This window comes from Rhinatrema bivittatum, chromosome 1 (genome assembly GCF_901001135.1).
Source record: "Rhinatrema bivittatum chromosome 1, aRhiBiv1.1, whole genome shotgun sequence".
NCBI classification, from domain to species: domain Eukaryota; kingdom Metazoa; phylum Chordata; class Amphibia; order Gymnophiona; family Rhinatrematidae; genus Rhinatrema; species Rhinatrema bivittatum.
The window spans coordinates 414,230,250-414,257,220 of record NC_042615.1 but is presented as its reverse complement, the minus strand read 5'-3'; the positions used below and the strand labels follow the sequence as shown (position 1 = coordinate 414,257,220).

General features: G+C 44.9%; 1 protein-coding gene across 9 annotated transcripts in view; it reads left to right on the top strand.

The window, feature by feature from the left end:
- PCGF3 (polycomb group ring finger 3) overlaps positions 1 to 26,971 on the top strand; it is a 533,880-nt gene that overhangs the window by 140,238 nt on the left and 366,671 nt on the right. For 3 of the 9 annotated variants that reach the window (XM_029602733.1, XM_029602715.1, XM_029602707.1), the window contains one exon: positions 22,627 to 22,744. In XM_029602733.1, the coding sequence (XP_029458593.1) occupies positions 22,636 to 22,744 (109 nt within the window). In that variant the 5' untranslated portion in view covers positions 22,627 to 22,635. Of the gene's footprint in view, positions 1 to 8,492; positions 8,625 to 9,920; positions 9,994 to 22,626; positions 22,745 to 26,971 lie in introns of those variants that run through there. The other 6 variants (XM_029602687.1, XM_029602668.1, XM_029602697.1 and 3 more) reach the window with 5 other exon arrangements.

The window sequence follows — 26,971 nt, the reverse complement described above, 5'->3', positions numbered from 1 at the left end:
TTGCGGTGGAGCAGAGAAGAGTTGGGATGGAACATCAACCGACTAGAGGCACGGGCAGTCAGGCTAGCGTGCCTGCGACTTGCCCACAGACTGCGACACAGAGCAGTCAGAGTGATGTCAGACAACGCCACCACGGTGGCATACATCAACCGACAGGGCGGAACCAGAAGCCAACAGGTATCACCAGAAATAGCTCCTCTGATGACTTGGGCAGAAGCAAATCTCCAGGACATCTCCGCCGTCCACATCGCCAGGAAGGACAACACCGCGGCAGACTTCCTCAGCAGAGAAAGTCTACATCCTGGGGATTGGCAATTGTCACCCACGGCGTTCCAGATGATTGTGAATCAGTGGGGACCCCGGGCATGGACCTACTAGCAGACAGGTCCAACGCTCAGGTATCCAGATATTTTAGCCGCAGGCGGGATCCTCGGTCTCAGGGGATCGATGCACTGGTTCAACCATGGCCCCAGGGGATTCTGCTGTACGCTTTTCCGCCATGGCCCCTGCTGGGCGCCATTATACACAGGATTCAGCGGCACAGAGGCCTGGTTCTTCTAGTGGCCCCGGACTGGCCAAGAAGACCCTGGTACGCAGACATGAGAAGATTGCTGGCAGGGACTCCACTACCCCTGCCGCCGCACAGGGACCTGCTGTGACAAGGTCCCATACTCCACGAGGATCCGGCTCAATTCTCTCTTACGGTCTGGCCATTGAGAGGGCTAGACTGAAGAAAAGGGGATACTCGGGGCCGGTAATAGATACACTCCTCAGAGTGCGCAAGTTCTCCACATCGCTAACTTATATAAGGATCTGGAGAGTATTTGAAGCTGGGTGCGAAGCTCATAGCACCAATCCACATGCCGCTAAGATTCCTATCATTTTGGACTTCCTGCAAGATGGTCTTCAGAAGGGTCTGTCCCTCAATCCCATCATGGTCCAAGTGGCAGCACTTTCCTGCCACGGTCCACGGAGTGACGGTAATAGTATCGCCACACACCCGGACGTTTCACTTTTCCTGAAAGGAGTCAAACACATTCATCCGCCACTGAAGTGGTCCATACCTCTGTGAACCTCAACCTAGTTTTGGACTTTCTAGCGGGACACGCCTTCCGTCCACTTCGAGGCCTGTCCCCTCCGTTTGTTAACCTTGAAGATGGTGTTCCTGCTGGCTGTTTGCTCTGCACGCCGTGTCTCCGAGCTACAAGCACTGTCTTGCCGTGATCAGTTTCTCTGAATCACGCCAGACGCCATCCATCTTCGCACAGTTCCTTCCTTCTTACCCAAAGTTGTCTCGCACTTCCACCTCAACCAAACCATCTCTTTACCTACCACAGAAGGTTTGAAGAAGTCTGAAGACGGTCGAATTCTACGCCATCTCGACATAGGCAGGCTACTGTCCAGATACCTGGAAGTGTCCGAAGCAATACGAAAGACAGACCATCTGTTCGTTCTACACAGCGGAAAGAAGCAAGGGGAAGCGGCCTCAAGGGCAACTATCGCCCGCTGGGTCAAAGAAGTTATCAAGGCAGGCTATGTAGATGCGGGTAAACCACCGCCTCTACAGGTCAAGGCTCACTCTACCAGAGCGCAAGTGGCCTCTTGGGCAGAAATGCGGATGCTGTCGCCTGCTGAGATCTGTAAGGCGGCGACGTGGTCCTCCCTCCATACCTTCTCCAGATTCTACCGTTTGGATGTCCAGGCCAGGGAGGACACTGCATTTGCGAGGGCAATCACGCATGGACCTCGGGCAGCCTCCCGCCCAGTCCAGGAGTAGCTTTTGTACATCCCACTTGTTTTGAGTCCATCTGCTACACGCTAGGAAATGTAGAGATTACTTACCTGATAATCTCGTTTTCCTTAGTGTATGCAGATGGACTCAGCATCCCGCCCGGCTGCCAATATTCCTGGGACTTCACAGGCTCAAGGTAAGCCATGTTTTACTACATAGGGCATCCACCCTGCTGGGTGTCGACGCCTTCCGGTTGAGAATCCTGGCGGTCTCCAGCTACTATCAACCGGTCAGGGTAATCCTGTTTACTTAATCGATCGGTCAGCACTCATATAGCTATGACAGCTTTGCAAGGAAGATTACTGAATTGCTTCACTTCCTGTGGGGGTATATGTACCCGTGCTGACGTCAGATCTGTCTCCAACTGCTAGCACGAGCACACTATACCCACTTGTTTTGAGTCCATCTGCATACACTAAGGAAAACGAGATTATCAGGTAAGTAATCTCTACATTTATGGAGCAAATGGTTCAGGAACCAACAAGAGAGGGAGCTATTTTAGATTTAATTCTTAGTGGAATGCAGGATTTGGTGAGAGAGGTAACGGTGGTGGGGCAACTTGGCAACAGTGATCATAACATGATCATATTTAAACTAATAACTGGAAGGGGGACAATAAGTAAATCTACAGCTCTAACACTAAACTTTCAAAAGGGAACGTTTTGATAAAATGAGGAAAATAGAAAAAATTGAAAGGTGCAGCTGCAAAGGTTAAGTGTTCAACAGGCTTGGACATTGTTTAAAAAAACAATCCTAGAGGCGCAGTCCATATGTATTCCACGCATTAAGAAAGGTGGAAGGAAGGCAAAACGATTACCGTCATGGTTAAAATGTGAGGTGAAAGAGGCTATTTTAGCCAAAAAAACTTCCTTCAAAAATTGGAAGAAGGATCCATCTGAAGAAAATAGGATAAAACTTAAGCATTGTCAAGTTAAATGTAAAACATTGATAAGACAGGCGAAGAGAGAATTTGAAATGAAGTTGGCCATAGAAGCAAAAACTCATAATAAAAACTTTTTAAAATATATCCAAAGCAAGAAACCTGTGAGGGAGTCGGTTGGACCATTAGATGACCGAGGGGTTAAAGGGGCTCTTAGGGAAGATAAGGCCATTGCAGAAAGACTAAATGAATTCTTTGCCTCCGAGTTTATTAATGAGGATGTTGGGTAGATACCAGTTTCAGAGATGGTTTTCAGGGGTGATGAGTCAAACATCTGAACGAAATCACTGTGAACCTGGAAGATGTAGTAGGCCAGATTGACAAACTAAAGAGTAGCAAATCACCTGGACTGGATGGTATGCATCCTAGGGTACTGAAGGAACTCAAAAATGAAATTTCTGATCTATTAGTTAAAATTTGTTAACCTGTCATTGAAATCATCCCTTGTACCTGAAGATTGGAGGGTGGCCAATGTAACCCCAATATTTAAAAAAGGCTCCAGGGGCGATCCGAGTAACTATAGACCAGTGAGCCTGACTTCAGTGCCGGGAAAAATAGTGGAAACTATTCTCAAGATCAAAATCGTAGAGCATATAGAAAGACATGGTTTAATGGAACACAGTCAACATGGATTTACCCAAGGGAAGTCTTGCCTAACAAATCTGCTTCATTTTTTTGAAGGGGTTAATAAACATGTGGAGAAAGGTGAATCGGTAGATGTAGTGTATTTGGAATTTCAGAAGGCGTTTGACAAAGTCCCTCATGAGAGGCTTCTACGAAAACTAAAAAGTCATGGGATAGGAAGCGATGTCCTTTCGTGGATTACAAACTGGTTAAAAGACAGGAAACGGAGAGTAGGATTAAATGGTCAATTTTCTCAGTGGAAAAGGGTAAACAGTGGAGTGCTTCAGGAATCTGTACTTGGACCGGTGCTTTTCAATATATATATAAATGATCTGGAAAGGAATACGACGAGTGAGGTTATCAAATTTGCGGACGATACAAAATTATTCAGAGTAGTTAAATCACAAGCGGATTGTGATACATTACAGGAGGACCTTGCAAGACTGGAAGATTGGGCATCCAAATGGCAGATGAAATTTAACGTGGACAAGTGCAAGGTGTTGCATATAGGGAAAAATAACCCTTGCTGTAGTTACATGTTAGTTTCCATATTAGGAGCTACCACCCAGGAAAAAGATCTAGGCATCACAGTGGATAATACTTTAAAATCGTCTGCTCAGTGTGTTGCGGCAGTCAAAAAAGCAAACAGAATGTTAGGAATTATTAGGAAGGGAATGGCTAATAAAACGGGAAAATGTCATAATGCCTCTATATCGCTCCATGGTGAGACCACACCTGGAATACTGTGTACAATTCTGGTCACCGCATCTCAAAAAAGATATAGTTGCGATGGAGAAGGTACAGAGAAGGGCAACCAAAATGATAAAGGGGATGGAACAGCTCCCCTATGAGGAAAGGCTGAAGAGGTTAGGGCTGTTCAGCTTGGAGAAGAGACGGCTGAGGGGGAGATATGATAGAGGTCTTTAAGATCATGAGAAGTTTTGAATGAGTAGATGTGAATCTGTTATTTACACTTTCGTATAATAAAGCTCTAGAATTGTTGCCAGAGGATGTGGTTAGTGCAGTTAGTGTAGCTGGGTTCAAAAAGGGTTTGGATAAGTTCTTGGAGGAGAAGTCCATTAACGGCTATTAATCGTTTAGGTACCAACGTTCCTAAACGAGATGGGATGGGGTGGGGGAGAGAGAGAGTGAATGAGCGAGCAAACACAGCTTGCTCGCTCATTCACTCTCTCTCTCCCCCACCCCGGGAACTCGCGGCAGCAGCAGCCTCCTCCCAACGCTAACCTCCTTCATTTTCAGCCCTCGCGGAGGCGGAGTCCCATCGGCCGCGGTTGAAGCTCTTCATTTTCCTCCGAGCCGCGCTGCAGTCTTCTTTTCTTCGGGCCGATGCCGAGCGCACTAGCGTGGCCTCTTCTTGCCGCGCAGGCACCCGATACTCTCCACTTCCTCTTCCTGGCCGCGGGGCCCTGTGTGTGTGTATGAGAGAGTGAGAGATTGCATGTATGTGAATGATTGAGAGCCTGTACATGTGAAAGAGAGTATGTCTGTGATTGAGAGCCTGCCTGTGAGAGAGAGAGAGAGCATGAATGTAAGTTTACCATTGGGAACCTGTATGTGTAAGTTTGTGATTGAAAACCTGTTTGTGTGAAAGAGTATGTGTGTATGATTGAGATCCTTTGTGTGTGAGAGAAATCATGTGTATGTATGATTAAGAGCCTGTGTGTATAAGTAAGAGAGAGATCATGTGTGTCTGTGTGTGATTGAGAGCTGGTTTAGGTGATGGAGCATGTGAGTATGTGATTGAGAGCCTGTGTTTAAATGAGAGAGAGAGACCATGTGTGTCTGTGTGATTGAGAGCTGATTTAGGTGAGGGAGCATGTGAGTATGTGATTGAGAGCCTGTGTGTAAATGAGAGAAAGAGAGGACATGTTTGTAAGCATGTGAATGAGAGTCTGTGTGTGAGAGAAAAAGACAGCATGTATTTATGTGATTGAAAGCCTGTGTGTGTGTGTAAGCGTGAAAAGATAGACAGCATGTGTGTAAATGTGTAATTAAGAGCCTATATAAGTGAGAGAGAAAAAACATGTGTATATGTGAGTACTGAGAGCATGTGTGTATAGGTGTGTCATTGAGAGCCAGTGTGAGAGAGAGCGCTGGTATGTGACTGAGAGAGGAGAAAGTTCCAAGCAAACCACCCCACCTCCTGCTAATTCAGAACAATCTCAGGACACCTGGATATCAAACGTTCCCAGGTATGCAGAGCAAAAAAAATTTTGTATCCTTATTATTTTTCATTACTGGGTCTTTGTGTCTGCTATTTTGAAATATTTTGTTGGTATCTGGAAATGTTTTATATGAGTTTTTAATTATTGGATATTCCACTCATCAGCTGTTTCGAAATATGTTCTTTTTGTTAGTACAGTTTTACTGCTGATGATTTTATATTTCTTGATTTGTTTTATAAGGATGGGTGATTTTTCTTTTTTCCTTTGTTACACTGCATTCAGAGACTCTGGCTTGTTGCAGTTTCCAATTCAGTTTTTTCTGCATGCTTCTTGTTATGCGTTTTGGTCTCTTTATTCTATGTTAGGTGAGGGACAGCACGTGATTCAGGTGAGGTTTTCTGCTGGCGTGTAGTTTCTGTGTAGGGCTCTATAGCAGCCTGACTTGGTCCGTTTTCCTAATAGGAGATGTATTGGTGTCTTAAGGCCTGGTATAATATTTTCAGAGACTTATTGTACTTTAAAAGTGTGATCTTACATAAAATGCACACATTTACTTGTATTTAGTTTTAAACATATTGTATGGCTCTCATGGAATTACATTTTAAAATATGTGGTGTTTATGGCTCTCTCAGCCAAAAAGGTTCCTGACCCCTGGACTAGATGATCTGTTGTCATTACTGTGTTTCATTGTACATGATCTGGATTTCTGAATAGGATGTTTCCTCCAACTCTGTTGCAGCGGTTTCTTAATCCTGTGGGTGCCCAGCTGTTGAAGCTAATGACGAATATTTATGCCTCCTTAAGCCCTGGAAACTAGAGGGGGGGAAATTAGCACCTCTCCTGTCCAAGATGGAGGAAACTTTTCTGCCCAGGTCTCACACTGGTGCGTGCCTTTCCTCAAGAGTTAGGAATAAGTTCTCATCATGAGGTGGTAGATTCTCCTTATCCAGGGGCTTACTTTACTAATCAAAAAGGAATAAAGCAGACTCTGACCGTTTAGAGTACTTACGAGATATTTCCCCCTTAGAATGACTGAAATCTGTCGCCCCCCTCCCCCATAACATAAGAATGCAAGATATGCCATATTGGGTGAGACCCCAAGGATCCATCAAGCCTGGTATCCTGTTTGCAACAGTGGCCAATCCAAATCACAAGTACCTGGCAAATGCCCAAACATTAGATAAATCATAAGCTACTATCGCTTATTAATTATGGTAATAGCAGTTTATGGATTTTTCCTGTAGGAACTTCCAAACCTTTTTTAAACCCAGTTACACTAACTGCTGTAACCACATCCTTTGGCAATGAATTCCAGAGCTTAACTATGCGCTGAGTGAAAAATAATTTTCTTCAATTTGTTTTAAATTAACTACTTGCTAACTTCATGGAGTGCCCCCTAGTCCTTCTAGTATGTGAGAGATTAAACAACTGATTTACATTAATTTGTTCATCCTTTCATGATTTTGTAGACTTCTATCATATCCCCCTCAGTCGTCTCTTCTCCAAATTGAACAGCCCTAACTTCTTTAGCCTTTCCTCATAGGGCAGCTGTTCCATGCTCCCTATTTTGGTCGTCCTGCTCTGCACTTTCTCCAGTGCAGCTATATCCTTTGAGATGTGGAGACCAGAATTGCACACAGTATTCAAGGTGTGGTCTCACCATATAACGATACAGAAGCTTTATGACATCCTCCATTTTATTTGCCATTCCCTTCCTAATAATTCCTAACATTCTGTTTGCTTTTGTGATTGCCCCAGCATACTGGGCCAACGATTTCAATGTATTAACTACTATGACGTCTAGATCTCTTTCCCGGGTCGTAATTCCTAAGATAGAACCTAATATTGTATAACTACAGCAAGAGTTATTTCTCCCTTATTGCATTACTTTGCACTTGTCCACGTTAACTTTCATCTTCCATTTGGAAGCCCAATCTTCCCATCTATCAATGTCCTCCTGCAATTCATCACAATCTGCTTGAGATTTAACTACTCTGTATAATTTTGTGTCATCTGCAAATTTGATCACCTCACTCATCATACCCCTTTCCAGATCATTTATAAATATATTAAAAAGCACCGGTCTAAGTTCAGATCCCTGAGCCACTCCACTGTTTACTTTTTTCCACTATGAAAGCTGACCATTTAATACTGCTCTCTCTCTGTCTCCTTTCTTTTAACCAACTTGCATTCCCCAAAAGCACATCACCTCCTATTCCATGACTTTTTAGTTCTCTTAGAAGCCTCTAATGCGGGACTTTGTCGAGTGTCTTCTGAAAATTCAAATACACCACATCTACCGGTTCACCTTTGTCCACATGTTTATTTACCTTTTATTACCTGCCCTGTCTTCCTAAATCTACTGTGTTGGGGGGGGGGGGGGGGAGTCTATTAGTAGAGAGATACTAGCTGCCTTGGACTGCTCAACAGATGTCTCCTAGGGAAGTACCTGCACCAGAGCCGCTTGCCCTGCTGATAGAGCACCCTGGCCCACAATAGGGTTTGTCAGGAAGGAGACCATTTCAGCAGTACAGGGAGTGCATCTTTCATCCACGAACAACATTGCTGGGGATGCCAGAGGAACATGTGGTTGTGAGGTATCACCTCCACTCTTAGGCTATTATGGAATTATATCAAGAACTCAGAGGAGGTCTGGATCCGGTCATGGAAAGGTCCCGCGCTATACTGGGCCCTCCCAAACTGTCGAGGTCATCGGGAATGTCAGAAACCTTTCTTTCCCGCTGTCTGGGCCAGGTCACAACAGTTGTACGAGCCTGTCATAATCAGTACATAAGATTCCTTCATGAAAGGCAGGACTTGCTGAACTTGAAAAGAGGGTTTTATGCCTTTGCCAACTTTCTAAATGTTCTGGGAAATATTGACTGTACTTATGTAGCCTGCACACCATTGCAGGGAGAAGATCTACTGCAATAGAAAGCTCTTCCACTCCATTGATGTGCAAATGGTCTTTGACACTCAAATGCACATCCTCAATGTGGTTGTCAGTTATCTGGGAGATATGCAAGATTCCTTTATACTTAGGCGATCTGGCCTGTTTGAACATTTTGAAAGTGGCTCCAAGGTAAGAGTGATGCTTCTTTTCATGGACACTCTCTAGCTATGTGTTTACAGCAAACAGCACTGACACGGGGGTGTGTCGGGGGTGTGACTGCATCGGTTATATGACAAGTGACTTGCACAGTTAGGTTTTCTGGCCATAGTGCCAGGGCCTGGCTTTTTTACAGCATGGTGGAGAGGTCTGCTAATGTTGTGTGCCAATTCGCTTACCTAAAATTGTGTGTGATCAGGTACTACAGACTTTGTACTCGTTTACTTTACGCAAATGACTGTTCAAGTCCTCTTTTGGAGCTGGTGAAATATCACTGGCCAACCAAAACCTTTTTCTGTCCACAGTGCAGGGACTGTTTAGTGTTCTGTCAGCCATGATGTCAGTCACAGTTTGTCTTGACCATCACTTGGGTTAAATAGAAGCTGGGGGCTGTTCAGCTTGGAGAAGAGACAGCTGAGAGGGGTTATGATAGAGGTCTTTAAGATCATGAGAGGTCTTCAATGAGTAGATGTGAACTGGTTATTTACACTTACGAATAATAGGACTAGGGGGCATCCCATGAAGTTAGCAAGTAGCACATTTAAGACTAATCGGAGAAAATTCTTTTTCACTCAGCGCACAATAAAGCTCTGGAATTTGTTGCCAGAGGATGTGGTTAGTGCAGTTAGTGTAGCTGGGTTCAAAAAAGGTTTGGATAAGTTCTTGGTGGAGAAGCCCATTAACAGCTATTCATCAAGTTTACTTAGGGAATAGCCACTGCTATTAATTGCATCAGTAGCATGGAATCTTCTTAGTGTTTGGATAATTGCCAGGTTCTTGTGGCCTGGTTTGGCCTCTGTTGGAAACAGGATGCTGGGCTTGATGGACCCTTGGTCTGACCCAGCATGGCAATTTCTTATGTTCTTATATCAGACTAAAGGGTAGCTCTGGAGGACATATTGCAGAACAGCCAGGAACATGCACAATTGTACCATGAGGTTGCTGTCTCTCTGCAATGAATGTGTGTAGAAGCTGTGTTGCACAGCTTCAGTGTTAGAGGAGTGCTAGAAACGGGTAGAGATTCCTTGGTTGCGAGTGACAAGGTCACATTGTGTAGGAGCCCCAATTGCAGTTTTCCATTTAGGAAGATCTGACTAAGCATAAACAAGTGCTGTTGACTTCATATAGTGACACAGTAAAAAGTAGTATGGACTTTGGTTCATGTCAAGTTAGAGCTTAACTTCTAGTGTCTTATCATGCTGTGGCGTGGCAGCAATATCACAAAGTCACGATGATGTGAATGATATAGCCGTTCTCTCTTTGCCGCAGGAGATTCTGGATACGGTTGCAGGACCTGGCTTCTCATGCCTGTCGCTATTCCAAACAAGCCGGCGGAGACAAGGTACATCAAGGCCATATGTTCTACTCGCTGTATCATAGAATGCACCTTCGGCGTTCTCAAAAGTAGATTTCGCTGTTTGGACAAAATAGTGGAAGCTGTAATGTATGCCCCACCCAGAATAGCCGAGAGAGTGCGGCTCTGTTGTGTATTCCATAATCTGGATCTGCAGCATGGGATCCCAGTAGACATCATTCCAGGTCTACCCGAAGATCCCCCGAGTCGTCCTACAGAAGCTAGTGATAATACATGGCTTGGCAGCTAGCTTTGATAAAGCGTCATCCAACACTACTTTGCCTGTTAGTCTTCATCGACTCCTTTCCCTTCCATGGAAGAGAGCCCAGTAGAGTGGTTTGACCTGGTCTCATCTCTGTCTGTCTTTTACACACAGGGCTTCTGTCTGGTTCCGAGTGTAACAGAAACCACTTAGAGTTAGGCTACATCATGATATTGGAGCAATAGATGCAATAGACAGTAGTGGAGAAAAGTAGACCCAGAATAAACCTGACACCAAAGAGATGTGGCTGACCTAATGTATTCAGATTAATTGTCAATCAAAAAGAGTCAATTCTCACCATAGCCTTCGTGTAGGACTGCCAACACAATGTACATAGCTTGTTCTAGCTTGTGCCTTCCTGCTTGCCTCAGCTTCACCATGCATCCTGTCCTGGCCCTCACATTTGGCCAGATAGTCGCATAGGTATGACGAAACTCCAGCAGGGTCTAGGACATGGAGCCAAGTGCTCTAGAAGTCTGAGAGCACAAAAATCTCAGCTGCTTAAAGGCACAGCCTGAACCTATGAGTTGAGTTATAATCTTCAAGTATAGACTTTACATGTAACAGCCTGATTCCCTAGCTGACATTTGTGTGTATCGGAATATATCCACATGTACATCATAAGCATAGTGTCACATGGGCCTGAAAAACGCAGGTGTCAGCACTGCCTCAGCTGGTTCTAAGGCAGTGCTTACATTGGAGTGCTCATATAGCAGACCTTCACTTACAGCCTTTTGGTAAGCACATGTCCAATATCATGGTAATCCTAAACTTCTCACACTAGGAGTAATGAAGAGGCATCAGACAGCTTTCATGGCAGGCAGCAAAAGGACTTGAGCACAGTGTAGCACTCTCTTTTATTGTACATTCATACAAAGGCAGATGATGTGTCATTACATGATTGGCTACTTTCCCATAGCAACAGACGAGTCCTTACACTATTGGCTTTGGCTCAGGGGGTGTGCACGGATCATTTCATTGGCTGCTGAAATCTATACCTCCTGACTTTGTCCTGCCTCTGACTAGGGAACACCCAGCCCCTCCCCCAGGAATTCAGGGCCAACAGGTATCCTTTCCCAGGCAGAGACTTAAGCACAAGTGATGCTTTTATTCAGGCAAAGGTCAGGGAGAAGGGAAGTTAGTGTTTAACCCTGATGAAATGGCTTGCTGGCAAGCGCATATTTCCCACAACACGTCATTGCAAGATAGCATATCTAATAGAGGTGGCACACCACTATGCACAGCTGGGCCCTGCTACACTTATTTAAGCAAGCATTCAACTCTCATATACAGATGGTGAGGGTCTGGGACTTTAGGCTGTTATGTTAACAGCTCGGGGAGGCTAGAAAAGGATGCTGGTCTGACTTTCTGAAGGCTGGATTGAGAATAGAATGGTGTCATGCCTTAAGATGTTGTGGAAAGTCACCTCTGGCATGTGAGTATTACCACTCACATGCCACTTAACAAAAGGTTCACCTCTTTGAACACAAGGCAAAGCTGTGTTAGAAGCTATTAACCTAGCCTGACATGTCACAGGTAGCCATTGGGAAATATTGAGATGTCATGCAGCAGCAAGGTCCTTTGCCTGTCCAGATCAGGGCTAGTCACCTGCTTTATGTTGGTTCATAGAAAATATGATGAGTAGTTTGTTCCAATTGCTAGTAGCTGTTTAAGTCTTTTTCTCACAGGACAAGCAGGATGGTTGTCCTCACAAATGGGTGACATCGAGGATGGAGCCCAACCACGGAAAACTTCTGTCAAAGTTTCTGGAACTTTGACTGGCCCCTACTGGGCATGCCCAGCATGGCATTAACCCTGCAGCCAGCAGGGGTTCCCCTTCAGTCTTCTTTTTTCCGCGCAGCAGTAGCCACGCGGTTAAGGAGCTCTTACCACATTCCTGACAGGAAATTCTTCTTGAACTTCTTTGAAGTAAAATACGCCCCACAGGGGTCCCCCCTCTATCTAAATTTAGCCTGCGGTGTTTCGGTAAGTTTTTCGCCGATTACCGTCGAATTTCGCCTTCGCGGCCTGCTGGCCGTCGACCGTCCCGCGGCTAAATTTTTGGTCAATGGCCATGGCGTCGGGGTTCCGTCGGTGCCCAGATTGTACGCGCACCATGTCTATCACAGACCCTCACAGAGTCTGTGTATTGTGCTTAGGAAGTGAGCATGATGTCCTGACTTGCACCAAATGTGCCCTTATGACACCAAAAGGTTGCAAAGCCAGAATGGAGAAGATGGGACTCCTTTGCCATGCTCACACTCTGACGCCGTCCATCGCATCGACGTCCTCGGAACCGGCACCGTCGAAGTCCTTCCATCGTCGGCAACCTCCCGGTGACCGTCTGCCATCGACGTCTCCACGGCCATTGACTCCCGTCCCTTCCCCCGAGGATTGTGGGGATCGGAGGGAGAAGCATCATCATCGACATCGCAAGTCTCGGACCGTCGAGGAATCGAAGTCATCGACCTCGGTACCGTCTGAGCCTCCACCGAAGAAGTCTCGATCAGAAGCGGCACCGTCCACTTCTGTTTCTGAGACATTGAGGCAACCCTCACCCCATCGGGGTTTGGTAGCCGCGATTCCACCAGTGATGGTGGTCCCTCCGGCTCAGCCTCAGCCTCCCCTCTTCCAAGGAGCCGGGTATTGTTACCCCAGGTCTCCGGGAAGAACTGGACCGGCTGGTCCAGGAGGCCATCGACAAGGCGATGCAATGGTTCCAGACTCCTTTGGCACCGACTCCGCCACCGAGAGTGGAACCAGTCATCGACCCGATTCCAGCAGCGCTGGCACCGCTGCTCGCCCGGATGGAAGCGCTCATGACCGCCCTTCCACCGGTGATACCCGGGTCACCGACAGCACCGGTACGCTCCCCGATGCCAACTTCATCGGGTGCAGAAACACCGTATCGAATTCCTCCTTCGGGAGTAGTTCCATCGGTGCCATGTCGTCCCTCGCCACCGATACATTCCTCCGGGGCGATACGCACGTCGGCTCCATCGATGCCTTCGATGCCGGCACCGATGCCTCCAAGGGTATTTTCGATGCCCCCGGTGGTTCCTTCGGGTTTCTCGGAGCCTCAGCCGGGGCCTTCAGGTATCCAACCCCCTTGAGTTCTTATGACTCCTGTGGTGCATTCTTCTACGGATACCGATGATTTACCTTCACCACCCTCTCCTGCTGAAAGCAGAAAGCGTTCTCCTCCCGAGGACCTCTCTTTCACCAATTTTGTGAAGGAAATGTCAGACTTGGTCCCTTTTCAGCTTCAGTCAGAGCAAGATGACAGGCACCAAATGATGGAGTTACTCCAATTTATAGATGCCCCAAAAGTCATCACTTCCATTCCAATTCATCAGGTTTTTCTGGTCCTTCTAAAAAAGAATTGGAAAACTCCTGGATTTGTTGCTCTAGTGAACAAAAAAGCTGACTCTACTTACCTCGTACAGTCAGCACCTGGTTTTCAAAAACCTCAGCTAGACCACCACTCTGTTGTGGTAGAGTCAGCACAAAAGAAAGCTAAAAGAATGAAGCCATACTCATCCATACCTCCTACTAAGGAGAACAAGTTCTTAGATAGTATAGGCAGAAAAGTTTACCAAGGGGCCATGCTTATTTCTAAAATAGCTTCTTATCAGCTGTATATGACCCAATACAACAGGGTCATTTTTAAGCAGATACAAGAATTTTCAGATACTTTACCAGAACAATTCCAACAACACCTTCAAACCCTTGTACTTAAAGGTTTTGAAGCTGGAAAGCATGGGATACGAACATCTTATGACATCTTTGATGCTTCCACTAGACTGTCTGCTACAGCCATCTCGGCAAGACGCTGGGCTTGGCTAAAGTCTTCTGACCTTCGCCCGGAGGTTCAGGACAGGCTCTCCGACCTGCCCTGTTTAGGGGATAATTTGTTTGGTGAGCAAATTCAACAAATAGTTGCTGAATTAAAGGATCATCATGAGACCCTTAAACAGCTCTCATCGATTCCTTCTGACTTCCCTTCTAAACAACCATTTAAGAAGGAACCTAAAAAGTCATTCTTCCGTCCACGGAAGTATTATCCCCCACACATCAAGTCCAGGTCAACGAGGCTGTATCAAAAGCCTCAGCCTCGTCAACCTCGAAAGCAAAAACCCACACCAGCTCCGCAACAAGGCCTTGCGTCGGGGTTTTGACTTTCAATTAGAGAGCAGATGCCTAATCCCTCTACCAAACATACCAGTAGGAGGTCGACTAAGCCACTTTACAGAAAAATGGCATCACATCACCACAGATCATTGGGTGCTAGCGATAATTGCACAAGGTTACCATCTAAACTTTCTAACTCTTCCTGCGGACTCTCCACCTCTGCAAGCGTGGAGACTTACCGACCACTCTGCTCTTCTAGAGCAGGAAGTTTCTCTTCTCCTCCAGTCCAACGCTATAGAACCCGTTCCTCTGTCCCAACAAGGACTAGGGTTCTATTCCAGGTACTTTCTGATCCCAAAAATGTCAGGAGGACTTCGACCAATCCTGGATCTATGGGCCCTCAACAAGTACCTTCACAAAGAAAAGTTCAAGATGGTAACCCTGGGCTCGCTTCTCCCTATGCTGCAAAGAGAGGACTGGCTCTGCTCTCTAGACCTCAAGGACGCTTATACCCACATTGCGATAACTCAATCTCATCGCAAATACCTCCGATTTCTAGTAGGCCAAAACCACTATCAATACCGAGTGCTCCCATTTGGTTTAGCATCCGCACCACGAGTTTTCACCAAATGTCTCGTAGTGGTTGCAGTGTTCCTCAGGAAGGAAGGCGTCCATGTCTACCCCTACTTGGACAATTGGTTGATCAGGGCCCCAACCCAGCAAATCGCTTGGTCCTCCCTGACCCTGACAATTCGAACTCTAGTTTCTCTGGGATTTCTTGTCAACTACGAGAAATCTTACTTACTCCCATCTCAAACCTTATCCTTCATTGGAGCAGACTTGGACACCTTACAGGCAAAAGCCTTCCTTCCTCATCAACGTGTCCAAACCCTGGTGTCCCTAGCTTGCCAGTTGCATTCTCAACCCACAGCAACAGCTCGTCAATTCCTCATTCTACTGGGACACATGGCCTCTTCAGTTTATGTGACTCCAATGGCCCGTCTAGCCATGAGAGTCATGCAGTGGACTCTGAAATCACAATGGATTCAAGCCACACAGCCTCTGTCGACCATTGTTCGCATCACCGATGCTCTCCGATTGTCTCTTGCCTGGTGGACAAATCAATCCAACCTCCTCCAAGGCTTACCCTTTCATCTACCAGATCCTCAAATAATCCTCACCACCGACGCTTCCAATGTCGGCTGGGGAGCCCACGTAAACAATTTACAAACTCAAGGATTCTGGTCTCTAAAGGAAGCCAAACACCAGATAAATTTCCTGGAGCTTCGAGCAATCTGATACACTCTCCGAGCTTTTCAAGATTGCTTATCAAATCACATAATCTTGATTCAGACGGACAATCAGGTGGCCATGTGGTACATCAACAAGCAGGGAGGCACAGGCTCCTTCCTTCACTGTCAGGAAACTGCGCAGATTTGGGCAGAAGCCCTCTCCCGTTCGATGTACCTCAGGGCCACCTACTTGCCGGGGGTAGAAAATGTCTTGGCAGACCAGCTGAGCCGTGTCTTCCAACCACACGAGTGGTCACTCATTCCCTTGGTAGCGACCTCTCTCTTCCAGAAATGGGGTTATCCCCACATAGACCTCTTTGCGTCCCCTCAGAACCACAAAGTGGCCAATTACTGCTCTCTCATTCGGACTCATCACTCTCGGCCCAGGGATGCATTCTCCCTCCCGTGGTCAAACGGTCTGCTTTATGCATTCCCTCCACTTCCTCTTCTATCGAAGACTCTTGTGAAGCTACGTCAGGACAAGGGAACCATGATCCTGATAGCACCGCACTGGCCACGCCAAATGTGGTTTCCCATACTCCAGGATCTCTCCATCCGCAGACACATTCCCTTGGGAAAGGACCCGCATCTGATCACTCAAAACGACGGATGCCTCCTCCATCCCAATCTCCAAGCCTTGTCCCTGACGGCATGGATGTTGAAAGGTTAGTCCAACCACTTAACCTATTGGATTCAGTTTCTCGTGTCCTCATTGCTTCACGAAAGCCTTCCACAAGAAAATCTTACTCCTATAAATGGAAAAGGTACACATCATGGTGCACTTCTCAGCCCCTTGATCCCCTTTCCTGTCCAATTCCTAAATTTTTGGACTATCTTTGGCATTTGTCAGAATCAGGTCTAAAGACCTCTTCCATTAGAATGCATGTCAGTGCGGTAGCCGCCTTCCATAAAGGTATCGGGGGTGTCCCTATTTCAGTACAACCCCTTGTAACACGCTTTCTTAAAGGCCTGCTCCATTTGAAGCCACCTTTATGTCCGCCGGCCCCATCTTGGGACCTTAATCTGGTTCTTGGTCGCCTTATGAGACCACCCTTCGAACCTCTTCACTCCTGTGACCTTAAATATCTCACATGGAAAGTGATTTTTCTTCTAGCTATCACTTCAGCTCGCAGGGTTAGTGAATTACAGGCCCTAGTTACCTATCCGCCCTACACTAAACTCCTGCAGGACCGGGCAGTACTCCGCACTCACCCTAAATTCTTACCTAAGGTAGTCTCGGACTTTCATATTAATCAATCCATCATACTACCTATTTTCTTTCCCAGGCCCCACTCCAACTCCGGGGAACAGACTCTGCATACCCTGGACGGTAAACGTGCTCTAGCTTTCTATCTAGACCGTACAGTTGCCCACAGGAAGAGCAATCAATTATTCGTCACTTTCCATCCTAACAAGTTAGGGCAACCTGTGGGTAAGCAGGCTCTTTCCTCCTGGTTGGCGGACTGCATCTCTTTCTGCTATCAGCAAGCTGGCATTCCCTTTCATGACCGTGTTAAGGCACACTCTGTGAGGGCCATGGCGACTTCAGTAGCACACCTTCGATCGGTGCCGCTTCCTGACATCTGCAGGGCTGCTACCTGGAGTTCTCTCCATACGTTTGCAGCCCACTACTGTTTGGACAAAGCTGGAAGACAGGATTCCATCTTTGGCCAATCTGTCTTGCGTAACCTTTTTCCAACATGACGTACCAACACCCTTCCGCCTACCCGGTGGGGTGCGGATGTCCTCTACCAAATTCCACCCCAGTTGTTGTGCCTTTTGCACGCCGTTGGGTACTTTTGGTGCACGTTCGGACATCCTCAGCTCGGTACTCACCCATTTGTGAGGACAACCATCCTGCTTGTCCTGTGAGAAAGCAAATGTTGCTTACCTGATGTAACAGGTGTTCTCACAGGACAGCAGGATGTTAGTCCTCACGAAACCCGCCTGCCACCTCGCCGTGCTGGGCATGCCCAGTAGGGGCCAGTCAAAGTTCCAGAAACTTTGACAGAAGTTTTCCGTGGTTGGGCTCCATCCTCGATGTCACCCATTTGTGAGGACTAACATCCTGCTGTCCTGTGAGAACACCTGTTACATCAGGTAAGCAACATTTGCTATCTTATCTATGGCCACCCTTAAAGCACATAGGCTGAGGACTCCAGGGGAGACAAATTTGCAGAATGGTCATTGTCCAAGTAGACTTGCGACCTTTCAGGTCATATCAGGTTGGAGGCCTTTACCTGTCTGCATGGCTGCCATTACTTGTGGTCAACATAGTAGGTGCCTATGGTGTTTGAACGTTTTGGACTTATTGGATACTGAGACCCAGGCAGATGTGCTGATAGACTGTCACTCATCAGCTCAGTGCATAGCATTAAGGCTAGATTAGGTGTTAGTTGATGAACTCATGAGCCAACACCAAGGTTCTTTCTGATGCCTGCCATTGTGAAAAATGTATAGGCCAACTACTTCCAGAAGTATCATGTGGTAGGCATTGATGTTTTCTGCACTTTCATTGTTGTAAGGTAGAAGACAAGCATTTTGGGGCATCTGTTACATGTATTGACTACCATTTTATACTAACTCTGTTACTTAAGGATTTTAAGTCTTTACGAATTATTATTGTTTATGTCCCAGTTCTTATCTCCTGTTCTTTGTAAGACTCTCGTCAGTCATTTCTTATGTTGTCTGTAAACCGAAGTGCTTAGTGATTCTATCTCTAGAACCTCGGTATATAAAAAATGTTAAATAAATAAAATAAAATCTGAGACATGGAGGTGTCCATGTCTGTAACTAGGGCTATTCTGTAAGCATATATGCTTCTGACAGATGTCTGTCAGCCTGCCAAATTTATCCAATCTTCTATGAGGAGTTATGACTCTGGCAACCTTATTAGCAGGCAGGGACAAGCCTGGCACAGACATTGATGGTTGATGACGAATAAGCCAGGAACTACAAAATAGGTCCTCAGTAAGTAACCAAAGTGCTGGAGGTATTCTGTAAGCCACACTTTCCTATCAGATGTGTGAGTGAGTGACATGCTCTTGTAGCCTCTGTCTATAACTGTGTCTGGGGGTGATGGGTTCGTAATTAACTTCCTTACCACACAAATGCATATTTCAGAGCGTACACTGAGTGCACCCAAATAGTGCATATTGGCGTTTGATACTAGCAGTCCTGTTGCTTTTATTCTGTACGATGCATGCTACAGATATGCTATTGTATAGGCAAGGGAGCAAATGGCCTCGCGCATGCAGACTCATGATTGAGCGCTCATTCTCTTAATGCATGCTGATATACCTCTCCCGGGTGCCCAATTTAATATTTACATGGGCTGCTGTGATAAAAAGAAGGCGCTAGGGAAAATTGTGCATCCCTAGCATCTCCTTGTTGGGTGCCCATGAGAGGTGGCTATCAGTGCAGCTTAGGAAAATGGACGATCAGTTTTACAAGCATCTGTTTTCCTAACCTGACCACTGGCGACTTTTTAAAATTATTTTTCCTTTTTCCCTTTTTTTCATTTCCTCCGACTTAATATCGCTATGACATTAAGTTGACGGAACTACAGAAAAGCAGTATTTTCTGCTTTTCTGTTAACATTAACAACTTCTCCTGGGCAGGTGTTAATGTTTGAGAATAAAAGTGTTTACATTGGGCGTACATTTTTTTGTTTTTGCATCCGGGGAAAATATCTGATAGCCTCATCAACATGAATTTACATCAACACTATTAGCTACACACTGGTTTGGACATGAGTTTTGGACATTAATCCCCTTATTGCATGAAGGATTTTGGATGCATGTTCAAGCGTGTGTAAACCTGCCCTCTTAGCTGAGCACAGTATATTGTCTGCCTGATTATAAGCAAACGTTCCATCTTGGCCTGACACTGTTTGGACTGTAAGCGTGTGCTAGCACACTACTTAGACCGCACTGCAGTCCATAGGAAATCCACTCAGATCTTTGTTTCATTTGATCCAAACAAACTGGGTAATCCAGTGGGCAAGCACACTCTCACCAACTGGCTAGCAGACTGTATAGAGTTCTGTTATGCAAAAGCAGGCCTTCCTCTCCAAGGGCAAGTAAAAGCACATTCAGTAAGAGCAATGTCAACCTCAGTGGCACACTATCGTTCAGTGCCAGTTCTCGACATATGTAAAGCTGCAACATGGAGCTCTCTTCACACCTTTGCAGCTCATTACTGCTTGGACAAAGAAGGATGACAAGATTTAGCCTATGGACAATCTGTCTTAAAGAACTTGTTTCCAGTATAATCCCAACTCCTCCTACATCCAACCTGCTATGATTTCATGCTGCATCAATTTTTCCAACAGTTCTTCACTGTTGGTCCTTTACAAACTGATTCAGCCTATAGCTTGCTAATCACCCATATGTGAGGACTAGCATCTTGCTTGTCCTGGGATAAAGCAAAATTGCTTACCTTGTAATAGGTGTTATCCCAGGACAGCAGGATGTAGCCCTAATGAAACCCACCCGCCACCCCGTGGAGTTGGGTCCGATACGTTTTATTATTTTATTTTTGCTGAAGCTTATTGCTACATACGAGGCTGAAGGGGGAGACCCTTGTGGCTGAGAATATCATGGCATGCTGGGCATGCTCAGTGGGCTCAGGATGCCAGTCAAAAGTTTCTAGAAACTTTGACAGTTTTCCGTGATAGGGCTCCATCAATGACGTCACCCATATGTGCAGACTACATCCTGCTGTCCTGGGATAACACCTATTACAAGGTAAGCAATTTTGCTTTATGGATACCCAAGGAATTCTCCAACCTTTACAAGGTTAATATTGGGGAATGATTGAATCTATTTGTGGCCTGCTTACTTTATAGCTTAACCTGCCAGTGTCATTGCTGGGGCAATGTGCGATGTTTAAAATAGTGGCCTGCCTAAATTGTTATATTTACTGATGTTGCCTTGTTGGGTTTCTAGGATGGATATGGGTGCTCTAAAGTCTCTATCAAATTTATTTTGCATTAGAAAAGGGCCAGACTTCTAGAAATATTGATGCATCCCATGGATTTGGGGGAACAACTAACATGATCTTAGAGTATATAATATTGTGTGTAAAATGCGGTTCATGTGGGAATGGATTGAGAGAGAATATAATTATGATTTTAAATTGGTGGATGCTGTTTCCCTACTCTCCATTGGGATTGGTACAACTTCTGGTAAAGGAATGGCCATTACAAGGTAAAAAGAACATTTTTCTCAGGTCCGCTACTATGTCTTGGAAAGCGATACGCAAACTGTGGAGACTAAGTGGGACTGTCTATATATTTACTGATCTATGAGAGTTTGATGTTTTTGTCTGAATGGTGCAATAAGGGATTGAGAGTAGTTAAGAATTTTTTTTAATGAAGAATCTGGTATACTCTGATTTTAAAACCTTGTAGTATGTTTTTCATGTTGCACTGAAATAATTCTTTGCCTTTCTTCAGGTAAGGCATTATATTCAAAGCTTAAAATTAACTTGGCTACATTTGCAGTAGGAAAATTTACACTTTATTGGTACAGGCAGGAATGGGGAAAATAATCATATCTGGTTGGTATAATCAGCGAATTTAAGATTACCTCAGAGGTACTTTGTGGTTTTGCCTTATATTGGCTGTATGAGTTGGGTCAGGAAATTCAAGTAGCATAAGTCCAAAAAATGTTTGAGGTGCACACAAATCCCCATGGATGCTGACCTGAGAGAGATGTGATTTAAGCATATCCATCATTGTTGCACAAATAATGTTAAACATCATAAATTAAAATCATATATTTCAGATATTTGTACTAAATGTGAGATTACTCAGTGCAATTTAGTCCATAATTACCTCTTATGTCATAAATTAAAGTTTTGGTCTAATAATCTTTCCATTCTTAAAGGATGGCCATTCCATTTCAGGGGCTATGTTTATTACCCATTGCCTTATCACAGGAAACAATATGCTACCAGATTGTGAAACAGTTTGTTAGCTTTCTTGCTTGCACATAAGTGCTTTCTAAGAAATTGGAAGATAACAGCCCATCCTCTCCTACATTATGACAAGATAAAACTGGAAAGGTTGGATGTTTTATTGTCGCATAAGGTGGATGAAAAATATGTACAGATGTGGAAAGTCTTTCATGACCAGTTGTCAAATAACACATGTAAATTGTTTGGAGGTTTAGGGTACTTGGTGCAATGGAATTAATCATGTCTGAGCTAGGATGGGAAGGGATTGGGTTGATGAGTGTGCAGGGTTCTATTGGGAGCTGGGAATGGGAGGGACAAATTATTAAAAACAAATATTTAAACCTGTTTTTCTCACTATTGTTAAAGGTTTTACTTTGTTGTTTTATAAGCCTTGTGATGTTAACAAGAGTTTGTTAGGAATACCGTCTTGGAAGCTCAGACCAGATATATTCCATTCATTAAAAAGAAATGGTGGAAGGAAGGACAAACAACTGCTGGCATAGTTAAAAGGTGGTGAGAGAGGCTATTCTAGCCAAAAGTACATCTTTCAAAAAATGTAAAAGGGATCCAAATGAAGAAAACATGAAAAGCATAAGCACTGGCAAGTTAGATATAAAGCAAAGACAGAATTTGAAAAGAAGCTTGCTGTAGAATCAAAAACGCATAATAAAAGCTTTCAGGTACATTTGAAGCAAAAAGCCTGCGAGGGAACTAATTTAACTATTAGGTAATAGAAGGGTTAAGAGGCACTAAGGGAGAAAAATGCCATAGCAGAGAGATTCAATGAATTATTTGCCTTCCAATGATTGCATCTGCTTCCAGAAAGTCTCACATGTTTTCCTATGAAGTTTGCTGAATTTGTGTTTACAGGATGTGGAAATGTGTACTTAATGCTGTATCTTGGTTATAGAAGTTAAATAAGTGGCAAAAGATTATTTAACCCAAGGGATATTTGTTTTATGCTTGCTTTTCCAGACACCAAAGATGCTGACCAGGAAGATAAAACTTTGGGACATTAATGCTCATATTACATGTCGTCTTTGCAGCGGATATCTTATTGATGCTACAACTGTAACGGAGTGCTTGCACACCTGTATGTATTATTAAAACAGATATACAATGTTGGCTTAATGAAAACCATGTGTTTGTCCTAGATGTTTACTTGAAGCATCCTACATTGAATTATAAGAACATAAATAAATTTGATTTCCATAAAAGGCTTAGCTTATCCTTTGTGCTGTATAACAGAACAATATAATATATCTCTGTGCTGCTGTTTTAGCTCTTGCAGGACCAGGATAAAAACCCGGTAACTTTGCTGTGATTGAGAGAGTTGTCTTTGGTCTTGGCTGAATAGAATTGAAGATACCGAATTTATCTGTGATGCCTCTACTTTTCATATTGCTAGAAAAGAATTAAACTTTATTTTTTGTAGCCTAATGCTTACTTTGATTTTCAAAAGTAGAGGATCAAATTATGTACCAGCTTCACAGTTAAAACTGTACCAGCAGGAAGGAGCATGTGATAACTTATAGTAAAAATCAAAGCATATGTCCTGCCCCACAAAAGTAGGTTAAAATTCACATGTTTATTTGGTATACTGAATACTGTACTGGTGAAAGAAAGCTGTTATGTTTTTAATAAGTTATTTTCTTTCATATCTAAGTAGAAAGTACTTTTCCTTTGTAGCTACATTATGGTCTAGTGATTTTCCCGTCGATAGCAGGCTGATTTAGCTATGCTGTATGGGAGCGCGTCGCGACCTTCATAGGCGGAGCTTCCCTCAGTGAGTCACAGAGCTTGAACTCTGTGCATCTGCGCGGTTTGTTCCCGCACGAATCAGCCATCTCTCCCTCAGTTTCTTTTTTTCTGCGGGCCGAACGCACGCGGGCTTTTTCTCTCAGTAAAAATTTTTTTTCTCAACCCGTTTTTTCGCGATTTTTTTAGCGATTTTTTTTTTTTCTCATCAAAATGGCACTGAAACCTTCCGGTTTCAAATACTGCCAATGTGGGAAAATTATGTCCATCATGGATGGACTTATTATAATTACTTATATTTGCCTCAGGCCCGATCACGACCAGGGATCTAGTCGTGATTGCGGAAGGATTTCCCCCCGAGCGCGCCGGCAACGAGCGGAATGCATAGACCGGCTAAGAACATCGGGCTCAAATGCCCAAATCCCGTCGACGCAGTCTTCGCCCGGCTCACCACAAAAGGGCCTTCTCCCTGGGACCACGGGAGAAGCCACAAGGCCTAGCACAGATGGGGGCCCAGGTATCCTTCACCTACAGCACCCAAACAAGCAAAAAAGGGGTCGAATATAACTCCCCCCTAATGTAAAACAAAGACCTTCTGCGTCATCCGGGTCACAGGGATCTGTCCCCGGCTCTTCGCATCGCACTGCGCCGTCATATTGGAGGACATGGCGCAGGTTCGATGTGCGAAGCAAATCGAACCTGCGCCATGTCCTCCAATATGCACACATATGCACAATATGCACATATTGGCACACACATATGCACACATATGCACAATATGCACATATTGGCACACACATATGCACACATATGCACAATATGCACACATATGCACAAGTCTACTTGCAATGTGTGCCAATGTGGTGCATTTGTGGGAATGTGTGCCAATGTGGGACATTTTCCCACATTGGCACACATTCCCACAAATGCACCATCCATGATGCCATCGACGCATCATGCGCCGTTTGCGAAGCTATCGATGCATTTGGATCCTATGACACCTTCTACGCTTACACCTTCATTAAAACACAAGGAAAAGATGCATCATCACAAACACCTTACGGCGCATTCCCTGCAAGAACCATGCCATTCATACGCATCTCCTTCACCAAAATCTCAGTCACCGTGGGCACAAGGACAAGCCAACAACATCAGTACACTCTGGTCACTCGTTTCATTCTCGAGCAACGTACACAGATATAGATGTAGAGTGTCTCTCTGATTCGCCTTCTCTGTCGTCAAAAGCGAGTTCCATCTATTCCGATATGTCATCGGTTTCCAAACGGAGAAGTCATTCCCCGATTTTGCAAGAACCGTTGACTAAGAAACAAAAACCTTCCCATGATTTTCAACCGTTGAAAGGTGCACATGCTAAAGACATTCTATTGGCGGTACTTCCTACCCACCCTCCTTCCACGGCAGGTCACACTATTACACCTAGAGGTGCTTTGGCATCAAAGGCCATGTCTCGAATCTCTCAAGCATTATCTACATTTTTCAATGACCTAGAATCCATGCAAGGAATGAATATTCCACCACAAGATTCTCCACCACCATCTTCTCAGGGGAGATCCCCCGTAGGTGAACATATTCCTACCACTCCTGTTCCAGATCAGCCTTACAACCTGGAATCGACAATCACATCGGCCTTGTCACCCAGTTCCTCAATGGGCCTACCGTTAGACCCACTGGACACCTTACCAGACCCCTACTCCCCACCGGAGGACCTCACGTACTTGAAATTTATTGAGAAAGTGGGGGCACTCCTCAATGTGGAAACAGGGAAAGTGTCAGACCCCCGTTCTGAAACACTTGAAATTTTAAAGATATTCGACATGCCTCATGAACCTACTGCTTTACCACCACATTCAGTTTTAGAGAATGTTCTTCAAAAAATGTGGCAAATGCTGTTTTCCACCACTTTCACATCTAGGAAAACGGATTTGAAATTCCGTATGAGGAATTCGCTAATATACAACTCAGCTCAGCTTCCTCACAACTCAATAGTTGTGGAATCCGCAATGTCTAAAGCAAAGATTCCCAAACTTCACGCCAACACGCTGCCTGGTAAAGACAACAGATTTTTGGACGAGTTTGGGCAAAAATCATATCATTCAGCAATGCTATCCTCCAAAATAAGTACTCACCAATTTTACATTACTCAATATCTCTTTGAGTCCTTACAGAAATTACAGCCTCTCTGCCTTGCAGAAGACAATTCATTGCTATAACCCTTTACTGATATAGAGGAAGGCTTACATCATTTATTACGTTCCATCTATGAGAATTTCGAAACCTCTGCAAGGACTTTCTCGGCAGTGATTGCAGCTCGTTGCATAGCTTGGCTTCGCGCAAGTGCGATAAGAGACGATGTCCACGAAAAGTTGGCCCAATATTCCCTGCAGAGCACAAAACCTTTTCGGTGACCAATTTGCGGAGATAGTTTCTAAGTTAAAAAGAACAAAACTTAGTGGTACTGTCTCTCACCTCACCTACGGAGTACCACGCTACCTCCAAAAAGAACATCACAACTTATCAACGAAAATCATACCCAAGGGGTCAATTCCGACCTTATTCCTCTTTCAGAACACAGCCATTCTCACAACCAAGGTCGTCTTCTCAACCTTTGCTTCCTCGCCAATGTTCCCGTCAGCAGCAACCATCCAGACAGGGCTCAGCACCCCTGCAAAAACATCCCCTGGCTTTTTGAAGTCGGTGAAGCCATCATCACCGCTACAGATCAGGGGACGCCTGCAGTACTATCACAACAGTTGGGAATCCATCACTTCGGATTGATGGGTACTACAAATCATGAAGGACGATTACCAATTAAACTTTATTACCACCACCACCTCTGCCTCAAAAACCACCTTTTCGAGGATTCGAGCACCAGATACCATCTTTAAAAACGGAAGTCTCGGAACTCCTACTAAACTGATCCATCCAGCTACTTCCAACTCCTCAGAGGGATCAAGGATTCTACTCCCCATACTTCCTCATTTCCAAGAAATCAGGTGGTCTTCGACCCATTCTCGATCTTCGAGACCTCAACAAACACATCCAGAGAGAGAAATTCAAAATGACCTCTCTCAAGAACATACTTCCTGTTCTGCAACAGAACGATTGGATGTGTTCCCATGCACCCGTCCTCCTGTGTTTTTGAGTTCAGAACACTCACTGCCAATACAGAGTACTGCCATTTGGCCTTTCCTCAGCGCCCAGAGTATTCACCAAGTGTCTAGCGGTAGTGGTGGCCCATCTCAGGCAACAATCAATCTAAATCTTTCCTTACCTGGACGATTGGCTGATAGTAGCTTCAAACCCGGTCACACTCAAAGCTCACACGACTACCACGTTACAATGTCTCCACAAGCTGGGATTCATAATCAGTTACGAAAAATCACATCTCCAGCCCACTCAACTGCTGCAATTCATTGGGGCAGTAATACACACCATACACAACAGAGCTTACCTGCCCCAGGACAGGTCTCGCACCCCTTTGAGTCTAGCACACCGCATGCACGACATGTCGTTCCTCGGCATGACATGTTCTCCAACTGCT